At 38.0% G+C, this 16,697-nt stretch overlaps 1 protein-coding gene across 3 annotated transcripts in view; it reads left to right on the plus strand.

The window, feature by feature from the left end:
* Positions 1–10,747: 10,747 nt before the first annotated feature.
* Positions 10,748–16,697, plus strand: part of fanca.L (FA complementation group A L homeolog) — a 43,039-nt gene continuing 37,089 nt past the window's right edge. For 2 of the 3 annotated variants that reach the window (XM_018242205.2, XM_041589403.1), the window contains exons 1-9: positions 10,748–10,905; positions 13,478–13,584; positions 13,979–14,063; positions 14,669–14,805; positions 15,183–15,278; positions 15,693–15,766; positions 15,849–15,961; positions 16,163–16,245; positions 16,327–16,360. In XM_018242205.2, coding sequence (XP_018097694.1) covers positions 10,842–10,905; positions 13,478–13,584; positions 13,979–14,063; positions 14,669–14,805; positions 15,183–15,278; positions 15,693–15,766; positions 15,849–15,961; positions 16,163–16,245; positions 16,327–16,360 — 793 coding nt within the window. In that variant the 5' untranslated portion in view covers positions 10,748–10,841. 3 annotated transcript variants of the gene reach the window in all.

Consider the following 16,697-nt stretch of genomic DNA (forward strand, 5'->3'; position numbering starts at 1 on the left):
GTTGATTCGCTAAGCGAAGCGAAGTTACGCTAGCGATGGTTAATTTGCATATGGCGCCAAATTCAAATTTCAATGGAGGAATAAGTAGAATCACTACAAATGCCTGGGAAACCTTCAAAACATCAAATAAAATTTTTTTTTGCCCTACACATGTGCCCACTGTATAGTTAAGTTGCCATGAGTTAGGAAATGTAGGGGGGAAGGAGGGGAGCCCCAAAAATTTTTTCGATCTTTTTCAGACTATCACCCATAATATAGAAAAAACGCCAGTGTTTTTTGGGACTTAGAAAAAATTTGAACTTTTTTTGAAGCAATCCCTATCTACTCTATTGCGCTTCGCCTGGTCTGAGGTGGCGAAGGAAGTCTAGCGTAAAAGGTAGCGTTCAGTACACTGCGTGCGTTAGTGAATTTGCGTAGTTACGTCCGTAGCGAAAATTGGCCAGGCGTAAAGGTGCGAAGTAACACTAGCGAATTTACGCCAGCGTTCGTTAGTGAATTTGCGAAGTAACGAAAATGCCCAACGCTAGCGAATTGATGCTAGCGTTAGGCGCTTCCGCGCTTAGTGAACTTGCCCCTATGAGTTTTAGTGTGTTTTAACCAAATGTCGGGGATTAAGTATAAAAATAAGTATTTCTCAGTGCAAAATATTTTGTACATCTTCTGTGCTAAAGCAACCTATTATGGCAACATAGTAACTTAGTAAGTAACATAGTAAGTAAGGTTGAATAAAGACACATGTCCATCGAGTTCAACCTTGTTTTTTTTTTTTATTAACTACCTATCTGGCAGTTGATCCAGAGGAAGGCAAAAAAAAACCAATCTGAAGCCTCTCCAATTTGCCTCAGAGGGGGAAAAATTCCTTCCTGACTCCAAAATGGCAATCGGACTAGTCCCTGGATCAACTTGGACTATGAGATATTTCCCATAACCCTGTATTCCCTTACTTGCTAAAAAGCTATCCAACCCCTTCTTAAAGCTATCTAATGTATCAGCCTATACATCTGATTCAGGGAGAGAATTCCACATCTTCTCTTTTATTCCCCCCCCCCACCCAAAAAAGAGTTTTCCCCGTTATAAAGAGTCATAAGAGTGAACTATGAAGTATCATTCTTAGCAGAAGACTTAGCAGGCAGATGATCTAGCATAGCATAGAGAGATCCACAATCAACAATGTGTTGTAGTTGCCAAAGATTTATCAACTGCTTACAATAACTTGATACATTTATGCAGGCATCATCTGCCTGGTAAGAATGGTTTAGAACAGTGTTAACATTTTAGCCCTACCCCCTAGGCCACAATGATAAATCAGGTGGGACAGGGGTACATCTACTTCTCTCTGCCCTCTGCAATTTATAATCTATACCTGCGTAAAGGCCAACCTTTGTTTAGCAGCAGATCTTATTTGATGGGGCACAGAGCGATCCGTGTCTCTCAGCCTGAAAAAAAAGTACACAGGATGACAGTGTGGGGCCCAGCACTGCCTGCAAAATCACGTTCTCCATTAATTTAGCAGCCTTGCAACCTCTTAGCACTGTTCTTCTGTCATGGATCAAGGATTCTGCAAAAGAACTGTTCAATAAACATTATTCATGCAGTAAGACAAAACCCTCAATACAATGCACCTTTATCTCACCTGAGCAGCCGGATGCCAGAACACATTCTCATGTGTTCACGCACATGGCAACACAAGTCTGTTGACTGCAGTCTGCACCTGGGAAATTGTGATACGCTTCACCATTGTGGATCGCATGCCTGCTCATCAATCCCACCACACCACCCCACTCTCTTCAGCCCACTATCCCTATGCTCCCCACCTTGGGTGTGTGTGATAGAGGGCAAGGGCTTGCCTTGAGCACCCTAAGATGTGGCCTGGCACTGCTTGCTTCTACCTTGTATTGTTAGTTTTTCTCTGAAGTGCTCAGGTTCCCTGCTGATTTCCATCACAGAAATTTCCAAAAGGACATTGGTGAAAACCAGGGCTTTTCTGTTCACTAAATTTTAGCTGCCTTCCTGGGCCCCTCTACAACTGACTAGTGATGAGCGAAATTATTCGCCAAGTTTTGCAGCAAAAATGATTCCCATATGTCAATTGTTGCGCGTCAAAAAAAAAAATGTCGCCCATAAACTTAAATGCATATTTCCAAATTTTAGTTGTTTCGCAAATTTTAGATGAAGCAAAACTGGTCAGATTCACCCATCACTACAACTGAACCTTATACAATAGTTAAAGGGGTGGATCACTTTTAAGTTATTTCTAACTTCTATTTCTAACTTAAGTTATTCTAAGTAACTTTTCAATTGGTCTTAATTTCTTCTTTTTTTAGTTTTTGAATTATTTTCTTTCATCTTCTTTGAAATAGGGGCCTAAAAATTGCCTTCTTCTTCTGACACTCTCTAGCTTAAATGGGGGGTCACTGACCCCATTTAAACAACATTTGCTCAGTAAGGCTACAAATGTATTATTATTGCTACTTTTTTATTACTCATCTTTCTATTCAGGCCTCTCCTATTCATATTACAGGCTCTTATAAAATCAATGCATGGTTGCTAGGGTAATGTTTGCGAAAATTGCAAACTGGAGAGCTGCTGAATAAATAGCTAAATAACTCAGAAACAACAAATAAAAAATGAAAACCAATTGCAAAATATCACTCCCTACATTATACTAAAATTAGTTCAGAGGTGAACAACCTTTCTAAGGACTTAAAATAAATATACAGTTGTATGCATTTTGACTCTCTTGGTGGTACAATCATGCCTTTGAAGTTTTAGATACCTGTATATAAACTATATTTTTCTAAAGATCCCCAACCAGGGGCTCACAAGCAACATTTTGGAGGAACTTTGAAGACATAAAGACACAAGCCTAACGCTAGAATAGAGTCTCCTGGAGGTTTTAATCAACAAGCTACCAATTATTCCACCATTATTTGCCAGTAGAGTTGCAACATGACTGGTTTTATATCAACCTGGCAGGTAAATATTATGCATCGTGGCAATGTTTTTAACAGGATAGGATAATAAGATAAAAATAAAGGAAGGCCAGTATTTTCAAGCTTGTGTTTTCACCCTTCCTACATTTACATTTTTTTTACAAGCTTAAATAAGTTTGTAGACCCCTGTACTATATTGTCAGCTTTAACTATGAAGGAGAAACATGTGCTGCTGTTTGACACACCCATAACAGGTATCTCAATGGGCTGTGGCTAGATTCCTCTAAGAATAATCCAAACTATTGAACACCTGTCACCTCCGTAAAAATAACATAAATAACGCAGATGTGACAGTCATACCTATAAATGGATGAATTTTTTTTTGTAGCTGCCTTCCAAGGAACCAATAATACTAGCAGGACTGATTATATTTGAATAATAAGCTATTTATCACCCAGAGTAATCTAGTTTGCCAGGGATGAAAGCATTAAAATTATATTTGTGCATTCGTTTGAAGCACCATGTTTCTGCATTAAATAAAAATGAACTGGAAACGTACCCATTTCAGGCTTTGGTGTGAAATTCGTCAAATCCTAGCACTGCTTGCAAGATTAGAATTTGCCTGAATTCTTAAGGTGCAGATACATCAAACCTAAATCCTCTAAAGCTCACCTACAAATGGTAGAGTGCATATGTTGATGTAATAATGGGTATAAAGGTGCAGCCCTTACAAGGAGCACTTCAACCTGTACCACTGGAAGGCCAAGCTGTGCTCTGCACTTTGCTGCTATGCATGGTTTTAAAAGGCCCTGTCCTTTTGAGGTCTTCCATAAGCAGTCAATAAATAAGGGGCTCCCTAGATCCTTGCCCTTCCTGAAGATGCCTATTGTGAAAGGGTAATTTACAGGACTGTTTGTGACCATATTTACACTCTGTGCCATGCTCTACTTGTGTAAATGATGGCTCTTATATACAGGTGTTTACTCTTTTATATGCAGTGGAATTTTCGTGTCTTGCACAGCATGGGAACACATGAGTTTACATAACTCTATTTTCTGTTTGGTCTGTATCTGAAGCACCTCCCTGCACCACCAAACACAGAAGAGACAAAACATGCTGTGTCTTACTTGTGGTTTAGCAAAGTACTGTCGGTATAGTAACAACTGAAAGTGAAAAAAATTTATTCAGAAAACATTTTTGAAAATTAAAATGTAGCTCAAAGTTGATTATTGAGATAAGGGTTTCAACATTAAGTTCTGTTTTTGTCTCAAACTTTTATGGAAGATTTAACCAACAGCAAGTCACCAAGGTACTCCAGGATTCCACAAGAGCCTCAAAAATGAAAATAAAAAAAGTGTTTTTGAAAATTATATTCCAAAGTTCCATATCTCCAGTGGCCCCATATGTTTGTGCCCCAATGACACTTGTGGCCTTTGTGAAATCCTTGAGTGCCTGTATGCCCCCTGGTTTCTTAATGTTGGTTATTTGCTTGCCTGAGCGGAGGGTCTGGAGCTTGTGCACCTGGACCACCCTTTCTATGTGATGAGTGTATTATATAATGGTTTCCTGTGCCCCACACTTTTTTGATTCAAGGATTTGGCAAAAATGTATATATATATATAATTCAGAAAACTCTTCATTTATTGCAATGAAGGTGGTTATATACTGTACAAAAAGATGCACAAATAGTTTTTTAGGTAAACCAGTTAAACAGGCTATTGTGGTTTGATGGCCATACTACTTGGTTAGAGAGGAGCTAATATAAAATCATAACAGCATAACAGCAAGCACATTACTTAATAATTACGTAATAAACATTTATCACCAAGTGCTGCTTTGAAGAGCAACATAGAGAAACAATTAAAGAGGTCGAGCAGCCAGTTCAGAAAATGTACATGAAATTTGTGAGTTTTTGCTGTCCATTAAATCATTCAACAAAACAAAGTGCAAGCAAGCACACATGCAATAATCAAATCACAACAGGGCAAAACTTCATTACTGAAAAGCATTTAAAAACATTTTTCTTGGCATTCGCACAATACAAGTGTTGTATTCTACAATGACATTCTGCCATATTAGTTCTTCTGGGAGTTACTGTATGGGTAGTGTTACTTTTGTAGGCAAGTATAGTTAAACAATGTCATAAGGTGACTATGTCAAAGTAAAGATAGCTTTCAGAGAATCTGTTAATGTGACTATGCTACATTACTGTACAAATTATAGAGAAGTAAAATAGCATTTGTTACTGTAAGGTGCAGCTCATTATGTGTGCTCAGCAGTTCATATCTTACAGCTGATTACAAAGGGAGTCCACCTGTTCCTTGTCTCATCTTTTCATACACATTGCTTTTCACTACATCTGTACAACTGTGAAACACGTTCTTGCAACTGTCTGCTGTTTTCTTTAGAGTTGTCACAAAATGATCTGCAACAATGACTTCATCGTTGTAGCTCTGCTTTTGCACAAGAAAGTTTTGTGTCTGTTGTTTAATAACGATAAAATAATTGCAAAAGAATGCCAGCACTCACGTACATCAAAAGCACTGCGCCTGGGTGCAGTCCACATGGTTACAGCTGCCCATGTATTGAAGAAAATTCCCAAAAGTCCTGCAAGTGTGGATTTCCTTTAAAGAGGTGTTTCACCTTTAAGTTAACTTTTAGTATGTTATTGAATGCCTTATTCTAAGCAACCTTTCAATTGCCCTTCATTTTTACTTTTTAATAGTTTTTGAATTATTTGCCTTCTTCTGACTCTTTCCAACTTTCAAATGGGGGTCACTGGCCCCATCTAAAAACAAATGCTCTGTAAAGCTACAAATGTATAGTAATTGCTACTTTTTATTACTCATGTTTCTATTCAGTCCTCTCCTATTCATTTTCCAGTCTCTTACTCATATCAATGCATGGTTGCTAGGGAACTTTGGACCCTATAAATCAGATTGCTGAAATTTCAAACCAGAGAGCTGTTGAATACAAAGCTAAATAACTCAAAACCCATAAATAATAAAAAATTAAAGCAAATTGCAAATTGTCTCAGAATATCACACTCTACATCATAATAAACATGAACTCAAAGGTGAACAACCCCCTTTAATACATGGGTTTGTACATGGGGATATCTGCACAATGGGGAGGGTTTTTACCACCAGACAAACTCTTTTCAATCTCTCTCAACTACTTCTCTGCTCCTGCTGTTGGCTCTAAACTTTGTGGGAATCCCAAGCTAATGCTATTGTGACTAGTGCTTATATCTTTGATCACTACCTTCAACAATATTGAATTGCTCCTCCACTTTCCACCCCATATTAAGACACCTAATTTTCCTTTTCAATCCGTAAGGGCATATTTTTTTTTATCTCTGCCAAGCTTTAAAGCTGGACAGTGTAGACAAACTTAATATCTTCTGCATCTATTATTGGTCTCCACCTTGTAAGAAGTGGGATGCATAAACAAAATTGCAATTTATTTTTAAAGTGGAAACGAGACTTGTGAAGAACATTGTGAAGAAAATTGTGAAGAACACTGCAAGTACAATAAACCGTTTTTTTTGTGCTAAAAATGAACTTTGCCTCCCCCTTTTTGCATAATGAAAGAAAATTTAATTTTAAACAATTGTCCAATAAATACTAATTAAAAATTGTCACTGGTTTTAAAGTTATTTGCAAATTCCTTTAAAATTGAAAGTATTATCTGCCTCTCCCTTTCTTAGGGATAAAATACTTACTAGATTCTGTATATCTTTAGTTTTTGTTTGAGGAACACACCTCAAAGATGTATCTATAACACATTTTATTCCATTTAGTCTGTCATTTGTGATGACTGTTTTGAAAACACACCTCAGGTAAAGAGTGAGGAAACATTCAAGAATTCATACAATCCACAAATAAATATAGTAGATAATGTGACCCCCTATTTAAATGTATACGCATTTCAGAAGTCATTTCAGCATTTTAAGGTCAAATTTCCAAAAATTGGCTGCAATCTGAATCCACAGAAGTCCAAGGTCTCTGCTTAAATTCTAATATAAAACCTGCTAGTGTTTCTAACCAAGAGCTACTACCACTGAATGCTCAGAATGTTCCGTAATACTTTTGGAAGGCTTCATTTAAACACGACAGTAAGAGTAGGTAGAACTTAGCGTAAGATTTAATTGTTGCCATCACATAAGTCATAATGATGCACTCTGATATTGAAGTCCTTCATCTGTGACATATGAAGAAAGTATGTTCATATGAAGAGTATTGAGCTCTCTACTTAAAGGGATACTGTAATTTAATTTTGAATTCTGACATGGGGCTAGACATGTCAGTTTCCCAGCTGCCCTCAGTCATGTGACCTTTTCTCTCATAAACTTCAGCCACTCTTTACTGCTGTACTGTAAGTTGGAGTGATATCACCCCCTCCCTTTCATCCCAGCAGCCTAACAACAGAACAATGGGAAGGTAACCAGATAGCAGCTCCCTAACACAAGATAACAGCTGCCTGGTAGATCTAAGAACAGCACTCAATAGTAAAATCCAGGTCCCACTTCGACACATTCAGTTACATTGAGTAGGAGAAACAACAGCCTGTCAGAAAGCAGTTCCATCCTAAAGTGCTGGCTCTTTCTGAAAGGACATGACCAGGCAAAATTACCTGAGATGGCCTACACACCAATATTACAACTAAAAAAAATACACTTGCTGGTTCAGGAATGAAATTTTATATTGTAGAGTAAATTATCAGCAGTGTAAACAGTGTAATTTAGAAATAAAAACTGCACCATGTAAATCATACAGAATCCCTTTGAGCAGTTGCAGCAGTAAGTGTTGTAACTGCTTGTTTAACAATGTCTAGGATATACAAACTAAATATGCTCATCATTTTCACTTATGAAAATTAAGGTCCTCTGTATCAAGACATATCAGAGAGACAGTGGAACACTTCCTATCTTGACTCTCTATTCCCAGTGATTCTTATCCTGGAAACCCAGTGGAGGTGGACTTTTTTCACCTAAGGATCAATTCAAATATTCTTGCCAATGTGGGGGTCCAGGCAACATTGGTAGATCTTGGCAGAAAAGTTAATAATTTATCACCAAGACAGGTTGATGGGAGACTAGTTTATGTACATATGTATTTGCCTGTAGCAGCAAACTTGGTTGCCTCTTCATTTAAAATATTGGACTTTTATGCCAGCAAATTGGCTTTGATAATGTTGACACGACTCTCACCAAAAAGACTTTTAAATTCTTAAGAAAATTCAAATCTTTAGGCTTTTGCTTTACAAGACATATCTGCCTTATATCAGTTGACTGACTTTCAGCTACAGTAGCAGGTCAAAATTTACCCATTATGGAGCTCATATACATGGAAAATCCATTGCATCTTCCTGTATTTTTGCATATGTTTTGCCAGCTTTTATATGTAACTGGGTAACTTAATGCATGGAATCCAATTATCATGTATGTCCTAGGCAGATTGTTACCCTTCTTCTCCAATCCTTGTCCTTGTCATCATAAACTTTCCCTTTGGATTGAGCCTAAATATGTTTAGGTTGCTTTAGGACTGGCGTTCATGAGATTTGCAAGTTCCAATGGCTGTTAATACTGTAGGAGTGCTGGGGTGGATAAGTAATATATTAAGAGGTTTACAATGAAGTTAAATTGCAATAAAATGTAATAAAAGGTCATGAGTGATCATAAATAAGCTGATGTTGAGGCAGTCAGAGAACAAGTCACCAAAAAATGCAGGGCAGACAGTGCTCATGATGCTGGGTGAGAGACAGACATAACAAGTAGTTACTTTATGGTACTGCAAACATAGCATTGCACAGATGCAGCACTGAGCAGAACAAGTGTCCTAGAGAATAGAATTGAAGACTCAGAGGCAATGGTTGATACTGAATGTACACTGACAAATAACATAATTTGAATAATATGGATCCCTGGGTTCATGAGGCAGATTAACTTTTTAATTTCATTTGCATTATGGCTCTCAAGGAAAACAGATACAAAGTGCTTTATTAAGATGGAATGTGCCCACAGACCTACTTAGATCTGAAACCTAGATTTGTAAAATCACAGATCACTCATTTGCTCATGACATTGTAAAGAATTATTTAAGGCATGCTAGGCACAAACCAAATGATGGGTCTATTTCACCTTTCATGACCAAGCTATAATAAAGATCTTTACACTGAAAGGCTCCGCATTTTGGATCACTTCCCATATATTAAATCTGGCATTCCATAGACTGTACAGTAGTAGATAAATGACCAATCTGGTATTGCAAATGAGGTGGCCCTTAATGTTGGATGTAGAATACAATGAAAAGTAACTACTACTGTCAATTACCTTACAGCATACACCTTCTACTTCCACATCTAAATGTACAGCCTGTCTACTCTGACACTTATCTGTGACACGAAAAACTTGGGTATATATCTGCTAAAGTAGGGGCCTTTCGTGAATATCTGTTTTCACCAAAATCCTCTTTAGTTTGGAATCACTATAAAAGTGATTCCATTCATATACAATGACGCTCACTCTGCTATATTCTGTGGACAGATAAATTGTTTATTTATCACTACACTTTACATCCTGACTCATTTATTTAACTTTAGTAATTAATAAAACATCCTGACCGACATTGGTGACCTTCTCACAGGACCGCCATCAGAAATCGCAGGGCCCCATATGACAACATTTCTTGGGCCCCCTGGGCTGCGCCCACCGCAAGCCCCACCTACAGGTCCGCCCTCCCCACCACACAGTAAAAAAACAAAAAAAATATTGGTGGCTAGGGTTCCCACATGTTAATAAAAAATAAAAAGATATTGGTGGTCAGGGCCCCCCATAAAAAAACATTTGTGGCCACGGCCCCCCATAAAAAAACATTTGTGGCCAGGGCCCCCCATTAAAAATATTGGTGGCTAGGACCCCACATGAGAAAAAAAAATTGGTGGCCAAGGCCAAAATTATAAGAAAATTGGTGGCCAGGGCCCCTTAATCGTCCATGACTTCCCGAAGTCAGCAGCTCTCAGAAAGATGGGGGCCCGGATAATCAAGTAAGTGTGGCGTGGCCGGTGCCCCCCTTACCCTTGGGGCCCCCTACAACTATCCCCCCTGTCCCCCCCTGATGGCTGTCCTGCGCTTCTCATATGTAAATTCAGCATGCTAAATAACGGCTAATTCTAAGCAACGTTTCAATTGGCCTTCATGTTTTCATTGCTACTTTTTATTACTCACCTTTTTCAGGCCTCTCCTATTCATATTCAACTCAGTGCATGGTTGCTAGGTTAAGCTAAACCCTAGCAACCAGACTGCTGAAACTGCAAACGGAAGAGCTGCTGAACAATCCAGGGACGTTATTGCTGATCATTTTGGCACAGATTTTTTTTGCGACAGTTTAGGAAAGTGATGCCTTACCTCTATACATACACAAACAGTTCAGTGGGAATTTTATACTTGTGCAGATGAATAAATAAGGAGTTACTTGAATAAATAACCCATCATGGATCTATGCTGCCTCCATTGGTCATACTTACAAAAATGCTCACCTTACCACTTGCCACCAGAAAGCAGAGTTGCAGCTCGTGGGTCATATCGTGTAAAACTCCCATATCGTGTAAGCCCTCGCCAGACACCCGAGTTCCAGAGCAGACAACCACCCCCCAAAAAAATGTATAAATCAGACTTTATTTTTCTCTTAAACTCAAGCGAACAGATAATTTACTTGAACAGTTCAAGTTGCCTCCACCAACATGGTCTTTCTTCGTATAACACGCGCTTCAATTTTTTAGACCAATGAAAATAGTATAGGAAGTAATCAGCCAATGATCACAGAGCGCGGGTTGCTGTAGCTGTGTGTGGCGGAAGTGCAAGGAAATGTGCATGTTGTGTGTTGGTACCTTGGGCGTCTGGTGGGCATGATGTCCGCTGTGCCAGGTTTTACTCCTAGCGGGCAGAAGAGGAGCTTGGCAGAACTACTGGGTATTGTTTCTTAGCTTAAACACATGTACACGTTGGGTTCGGTCCCTTTCGTGTGAGTCAGTATTGGCAGTAAGGACGTAAGCAGGCTTTACGTTTTGTAATGGACGAATGTTCAAAGACAGTCTGCCCCCCTCCACCAAACCCCAGAATAATGATCCCTAAAGGGAAAACCTGGTTATAATATGCAAATAAATACGTCCCTGTGTAATGAGTTATCTACTTACCATTGTGCATCAGTTATACTGATATATTAGCTTAAAGGGGTTGTGCAAAGAAATAATGTAAAGAGTGATAGTCTAAGACAGTGTGCAATTGTTTTTTTTTTATTGAGCAGCTCTCCAGTTTGCTATTTTAGCAATCTGGTTGTTAGGGTACAAATTGCCATAGCAACCATGCATCGATTTGAATTAGAAACTGGAATAGGAATAGGAGAGACCTGAATAGAAATGAGTATTAAAACAAGTAGCAATAATATTCAATTTGTAGCCTTTGTTGTTTAAATGGGGTCAGTGCCCCCCCCCCCCATTTAAAATGGGTGGTTCACCTTTAAGTTAACTTTTAGTATTTTATAGAATGTCCTTTTACTAACAATTTTGTAATTGGTCTTCTTTTTTTCTAGTTTTTTTTAATTTGCATTCATTCCTTCTACATTTTCCAGCTTTTATTAAGGGGTCACTGACCCCAGCAGCCTAAAAACAATTGCTCTGTGAGGCTACAATTGTATGGTTATTGTGCCATTTGATTCCTTATATTTCTATTTAGTTCCTCTTCTCTTCAAATTTCAGTCTCTCATTCAAACCACTGCATGGTTGCTAATGTAAACAAGATCATAGCAACAGATAGCTGCTGAAATTCCAAACTGGAGAGCTGCTGGACAAAAAGCTAAATAACTAAAAAAAAACTATTTCAAATTGTTACAGAATGTCATAGTAACAATAAATATAACAGTGTTCAACCTTTCAAGGACCTGGAAGGGAGCTGACTTCTGCGTTGTTTCAAGAGTCAGAACCAGGATTGAATGCAGAATTCAGAATGCAGAAGCCCCAGCTAGACTCAAACTAAGGACCCAACACAGCAAAGTTAACCACTCCAGATACACCTTGGATGCAGCAGACCAAATTGCATAAAAATGGCATAAATCTTGCTTAGTTTAACTTAGTTTTTTTAAATGCAATACTGCAGGGAGACACACATACACCTCTTGTCTTAAAAATTCACTTTAAAAGGGGTGGGTGTAAAGGGCTGATTCTTTGCAACTTTTCAGTTGATCTTCATTTCTTATAGTTATTGAATTATTTGCCTTTGTCTTCTGACTCTTTCCAGCTTTCAAATTGTGGTAACTGACTATGGTAGCCCATAAACCGTTGCATTGTGAGGCTACAATTTCATAGCTTATATTATTTTTTGGTACTTACCTTTCTATTTAGGTCCTATCCTATTCATATTTCTGATTTGCATACAAACCACTGCCTTGTTTCTAGGGTAATTTGAACCCTAGCAACCAGGTAGCTGCTGAAATTTAAAAAAAACCCCACAGATAATAAAAAATAAAGAAATATTGCAAATTGTCTCAGAATATCTCTCTCTACAATCATACTAAAAGTTAATTTAAAGGTGAACAACCCCTTTAATCAGTGCAACATTGTACATGTGCAGCACAGATCTCTTGTTTTGCATTTGACCAGCCCAAGAGACTTTCCTAATGCTTAAGGATGATATGGCCAGAATACAACAATACACATTTTCACTAATACAGTGCATAGTTGGGATGCAGACATTGCCCTCATATGTTTGCAGTTCATGGACTTTTTTTTTTGTTTTGATTATGCAACTTTCCCGTGCCTATACTAGTAAGAAGCATCTGTCCTAATATATAGTGAATAAAGTATCCCCTCTTGTCGTTTGACAGAAATTACATCAGATATTCATGGCTTTTGTGTATTATAATGCCATTATACTATCCATTCCTAGTAACGGAGACTTTTCTATGTTACAAAGGATCCATCAATCCTAAATTCAGTTTGGAATTTGACAGAATCCTTACCATGTATGCAGGATTTGCATTTGCCAAACTGAATCTAAATCCTTAAAGTCATGGCACATAAAGTTCTGAACAATGGAACTTGATATTTTCTTCACAGATGTTTTTTTAGTATATGCCAGTTAGGGTTTGGATTTGGTTTGAAATTTGTTTTAATATCTTGTGGAGGTTTGTTAGAATACAAATGTTACGGATTAGGTACAATATTGCATTTAATCAGAGGGTAGAGAACAAAGTTATAATTCTGTAGTTCAGAGATATCAGGTGCAGGGCCATTTAGCTTGTTTTACTTCATCGTCTAAGCATTGAAATTTTGGAAAGTTTATCACCGCTGCTCTTAGACCAAAATTTTAAATTCCCTGGTGGGAACTAATATTAAATAGAGTAGGTCAGAAGTAATATTGCAAAATACAATACATATTTCCTGTCATTTGTGCTTAACTACTTAAGTAACTTTGCTACTTATTTTGTTTTGAGAGTGTTAAAAATATTGTTCCCTGGAACATACAAGCTTTTTTGTTTATTTTACAGATGGAAGAGTGAAAAGACTGGACAGAAAAAGCAACAATTCCGTTCTCCAGGAGGCTGCTTTGTATTTGCTAAGTTGCAATCAAGATGTCAGTCAGTTCCTCTCAGAGGTAAGAAGATGCACAGTTTGAGCTTAGTTTTCAATATAAATCACTACACATTGCTAAAAACCTCTTACACCAATTCTAGCTTTGAGGAAATGGGTGTGTAACCAGAGCTGTCTCCTAATTGCTTTGGAAATTGGAGACAGTTGGTGAAATAAAAAGCAACTGATTAATGACTTTCATGAAAATAGTAGTGATACATTTTTCCGTGTTAAACTGTAGGAATTCTTGCTGTACTAAGGAATGATTTGCATGGGTTGTTACTTGTTAGTCCCAGGACACTGCTAACATACACCTTTCAGTCACACTTTCAAATTAAAAAGCAAGAATTGTAGTCCATCTTCTTCCTGGCTTGAGTTTTATCCTGTTTTCACAGTAGCTTTTGATCTCTAATTTATAGGTAGAAGCACCTCCATATAAGAAGACATGTAACCCAGAAAACCCTGTTTCCATCAAGTCTCGAATGCCATCTGCAGCCTTTGTTGGTAAGTTGATTTAATTTGTAAGCACTTTCAAAACATATTTATATTAAGAGTTCCTGGGTTGAAAATAATTTGACCTGCTTTACCCTTCCCCTCCCTAACCCAGCCTGACCTCGACCACCACATTATTTTTATACTTGTACCCCGACACATCTCTGGGGTTCAGCAAGCGGACTCATGTGCCGCCCCACCGCCGGTGAGGCAATTGGTCTGTAAGACCCTTCGGTTTTGGTCCTACTAGGGTTGCCACCTGGCTGGTATTTTACCGGCCTGGCCGGTAAAAATTATGGTTGATCCCATGATGATGTTATTAATAGGAAAAACACATTAATATACAGAAAGGCCAGTATTTTTTCCCAGAAAAGGTAGTCCTACCCATGCATCACTATCTCTATAGAAATCATTTTGCACCATGATATGGTTTTCATTTGAGTTGCATATAGTTTTTTCATTTTCTATAATTTTTTCTACAGGAAGGCCAGTATTTTTTCCCAGAAAAGGTAGTCCTACCCATGCATCACTATCTCTATAGAAATCATTTTGCACCATGATATGGTTTTCATTTGAGTTGCATATAGTTTTTTCATTTTCTATAATTTTTTCTACAGGGTCTACATTAAAAGATCAGGCATCATGTTTGAAAATATCACCTGGTATCCTGACTGCTAAAGCTGCAGTTGCTAACATCCAGCAGATCTGTCAGGCATGCGGAGATAGTAGTGCTGTGTTAAATCCGGAACAGAGAGTGCGTATACACTGAGAATAAATATATAGGCATGCATCAAATCCAAAATTCAGACAAATCCCATGCACTCCATATGCAAATTTAAGATTTGATTCCTTATTATTATTTAGCTGAACCGAATACAAACTGTGTCATGTGACTTGAAAGCACTTCAGCAATGAAGATGACAGATTTGCTTTCAAAGATAAGCAGTTTTGTTCTTTGAGCTGAAATGTGAATATAAAAATACAGCTTCTGGGTCTAGTTCTGTATGTGACGGAATCCAAAACACTTTTCCTTTGTTCTATTTCTGTATTAATGGCATAATCAAAAGTTTACAAGTTGTTGCACTGGTTGATTTTTTGCCTTGTTTCACTCATTTTGTTCTATGTTTGTAGGAGAAATTGTGCAGTTTGCTGAAGACCTTGAAGATCTTATTGGCAGAAAATTGCTTCTGTCGTTCACTTTTTTGCAAGGAAATCTGGATTCACAGGGTGAGAAATAAGGAATTACAAGGTGTGTCCTTAGGGTAGGGACACACTGGGCGATTTGGGGAGTTTTAGTCGCCTGGCGACTAATCGCCGCGACTTTTCTCCCCGAATGCCTCCCCTCGCTCTGCGCCTGGCTAAAATGAAAAATCGCCTGCGCTAATCACACGCGGCGATTCGTTTTCCGAAATCGCCCGAAGTTGCCTCACGAGGAAACTTCGGGCGACTTCGGAAAACGAATCGCCGCGTGTGATTAGCGCAGGCGATTTTTCATTTTAGCCAGGCGCAGAGCGAGGGGAGGCATTCGGGGAGAAAAGTCGCGGCGATTAGTCGCCAGGCGACTAAAACTCCCCAAATCGCCCAGTGTGTCCCTACCCTTAGTCTGCTCTAGAATATAACTATTTTATATTATCTCTGCAGCCCCCCTTAGTGTTTGAAGCTGTGTGGCACTTACACAATGAAGGCATTGTGTGTCTGGATGAAATTCTGGAAAGGTAAACATTTCACTGACCTATATGTCGAATGGAATCAGTGAAACTGGATATCTAATATCTAAATATATGTTTATTTTGCCAGCTGTAAGGACACCATATCTGCTGTTGATTGGTTGTTTAGTGAGATGTGCTCACTGTGTCTGTACATAGACAATTCATCCTTGGCTGGTGATCTTGCTGAAAAGATGATATCTGGTAGGTTGCAAGGATCCAATCTACAAACTATACAGTGAGAGAATGTAATGGTAATTCACTGTATTCACTTGTTATATCTTATGACCAGTAGTTAAATAAAAAAAATCAATGTTAAAAGCATGATAGCAAATAAACTGCAATTTTAGCATAGGTGTAACAATTTCAGTAGATAAATAACAAGCACCTAACTTGTTACCACAGACTTCCAGGCTTTGTTAGTTGAAAACAGTTTTCGTCGTTCTTCAGCAACTGAGAGAATTTTGGAACAGCATAAAACTGAAGAGGTATCAGTGTCTCCTAACTGTATTTTTCTTTTATCAGAGGTGATGTGATGTGTTTAACCATGTTTCTTACTTTTGTTTCAGATCTGCCTTTCAATTTTGGATAAATTACTTTCATGTAAGTGTGCTGTGCTGGCTTGAATCGAGTGATTCTATTTATACATTTCTTACAGCTGCTGGTTGTGTTGCTTTGACAAATAAAGTGGGACTTTGTATTGCCTTGGGGACCAGAGGACTTTTTTTGTGTTTCTAAGTCTATCAAAGGCATTGAAGGTGTGACAAATGTGGCTTAAAGGGGTTATTTACTTTACAAAAACTTTTTTTTTTTTTTTTAAAGTTTAGTTGTTTTCAGATTGTTCACCAGAATAACTACTTTTTAAAGTTGTTTTGCATTTTTTATTTTTTACAGTTTTTACAAAACTAAAGTTTAAAGTTTAATGTTCCTGTCTCTGGTG

Source organism: Xenopus laevis, chromosome 4L (genome assembly GCF_017654675.1).
Source record: "Xenopus laevis strain J_2021 chromosome 4L, Xenopus_laevis_v10.1, whole genome shotgun sequence".
Taxonomy (NCBI): Eukaryota; Metazoa; Chordata; class Amphibia; order Anura; family Pipidae; genus Xenopus; species Xenopus laevis.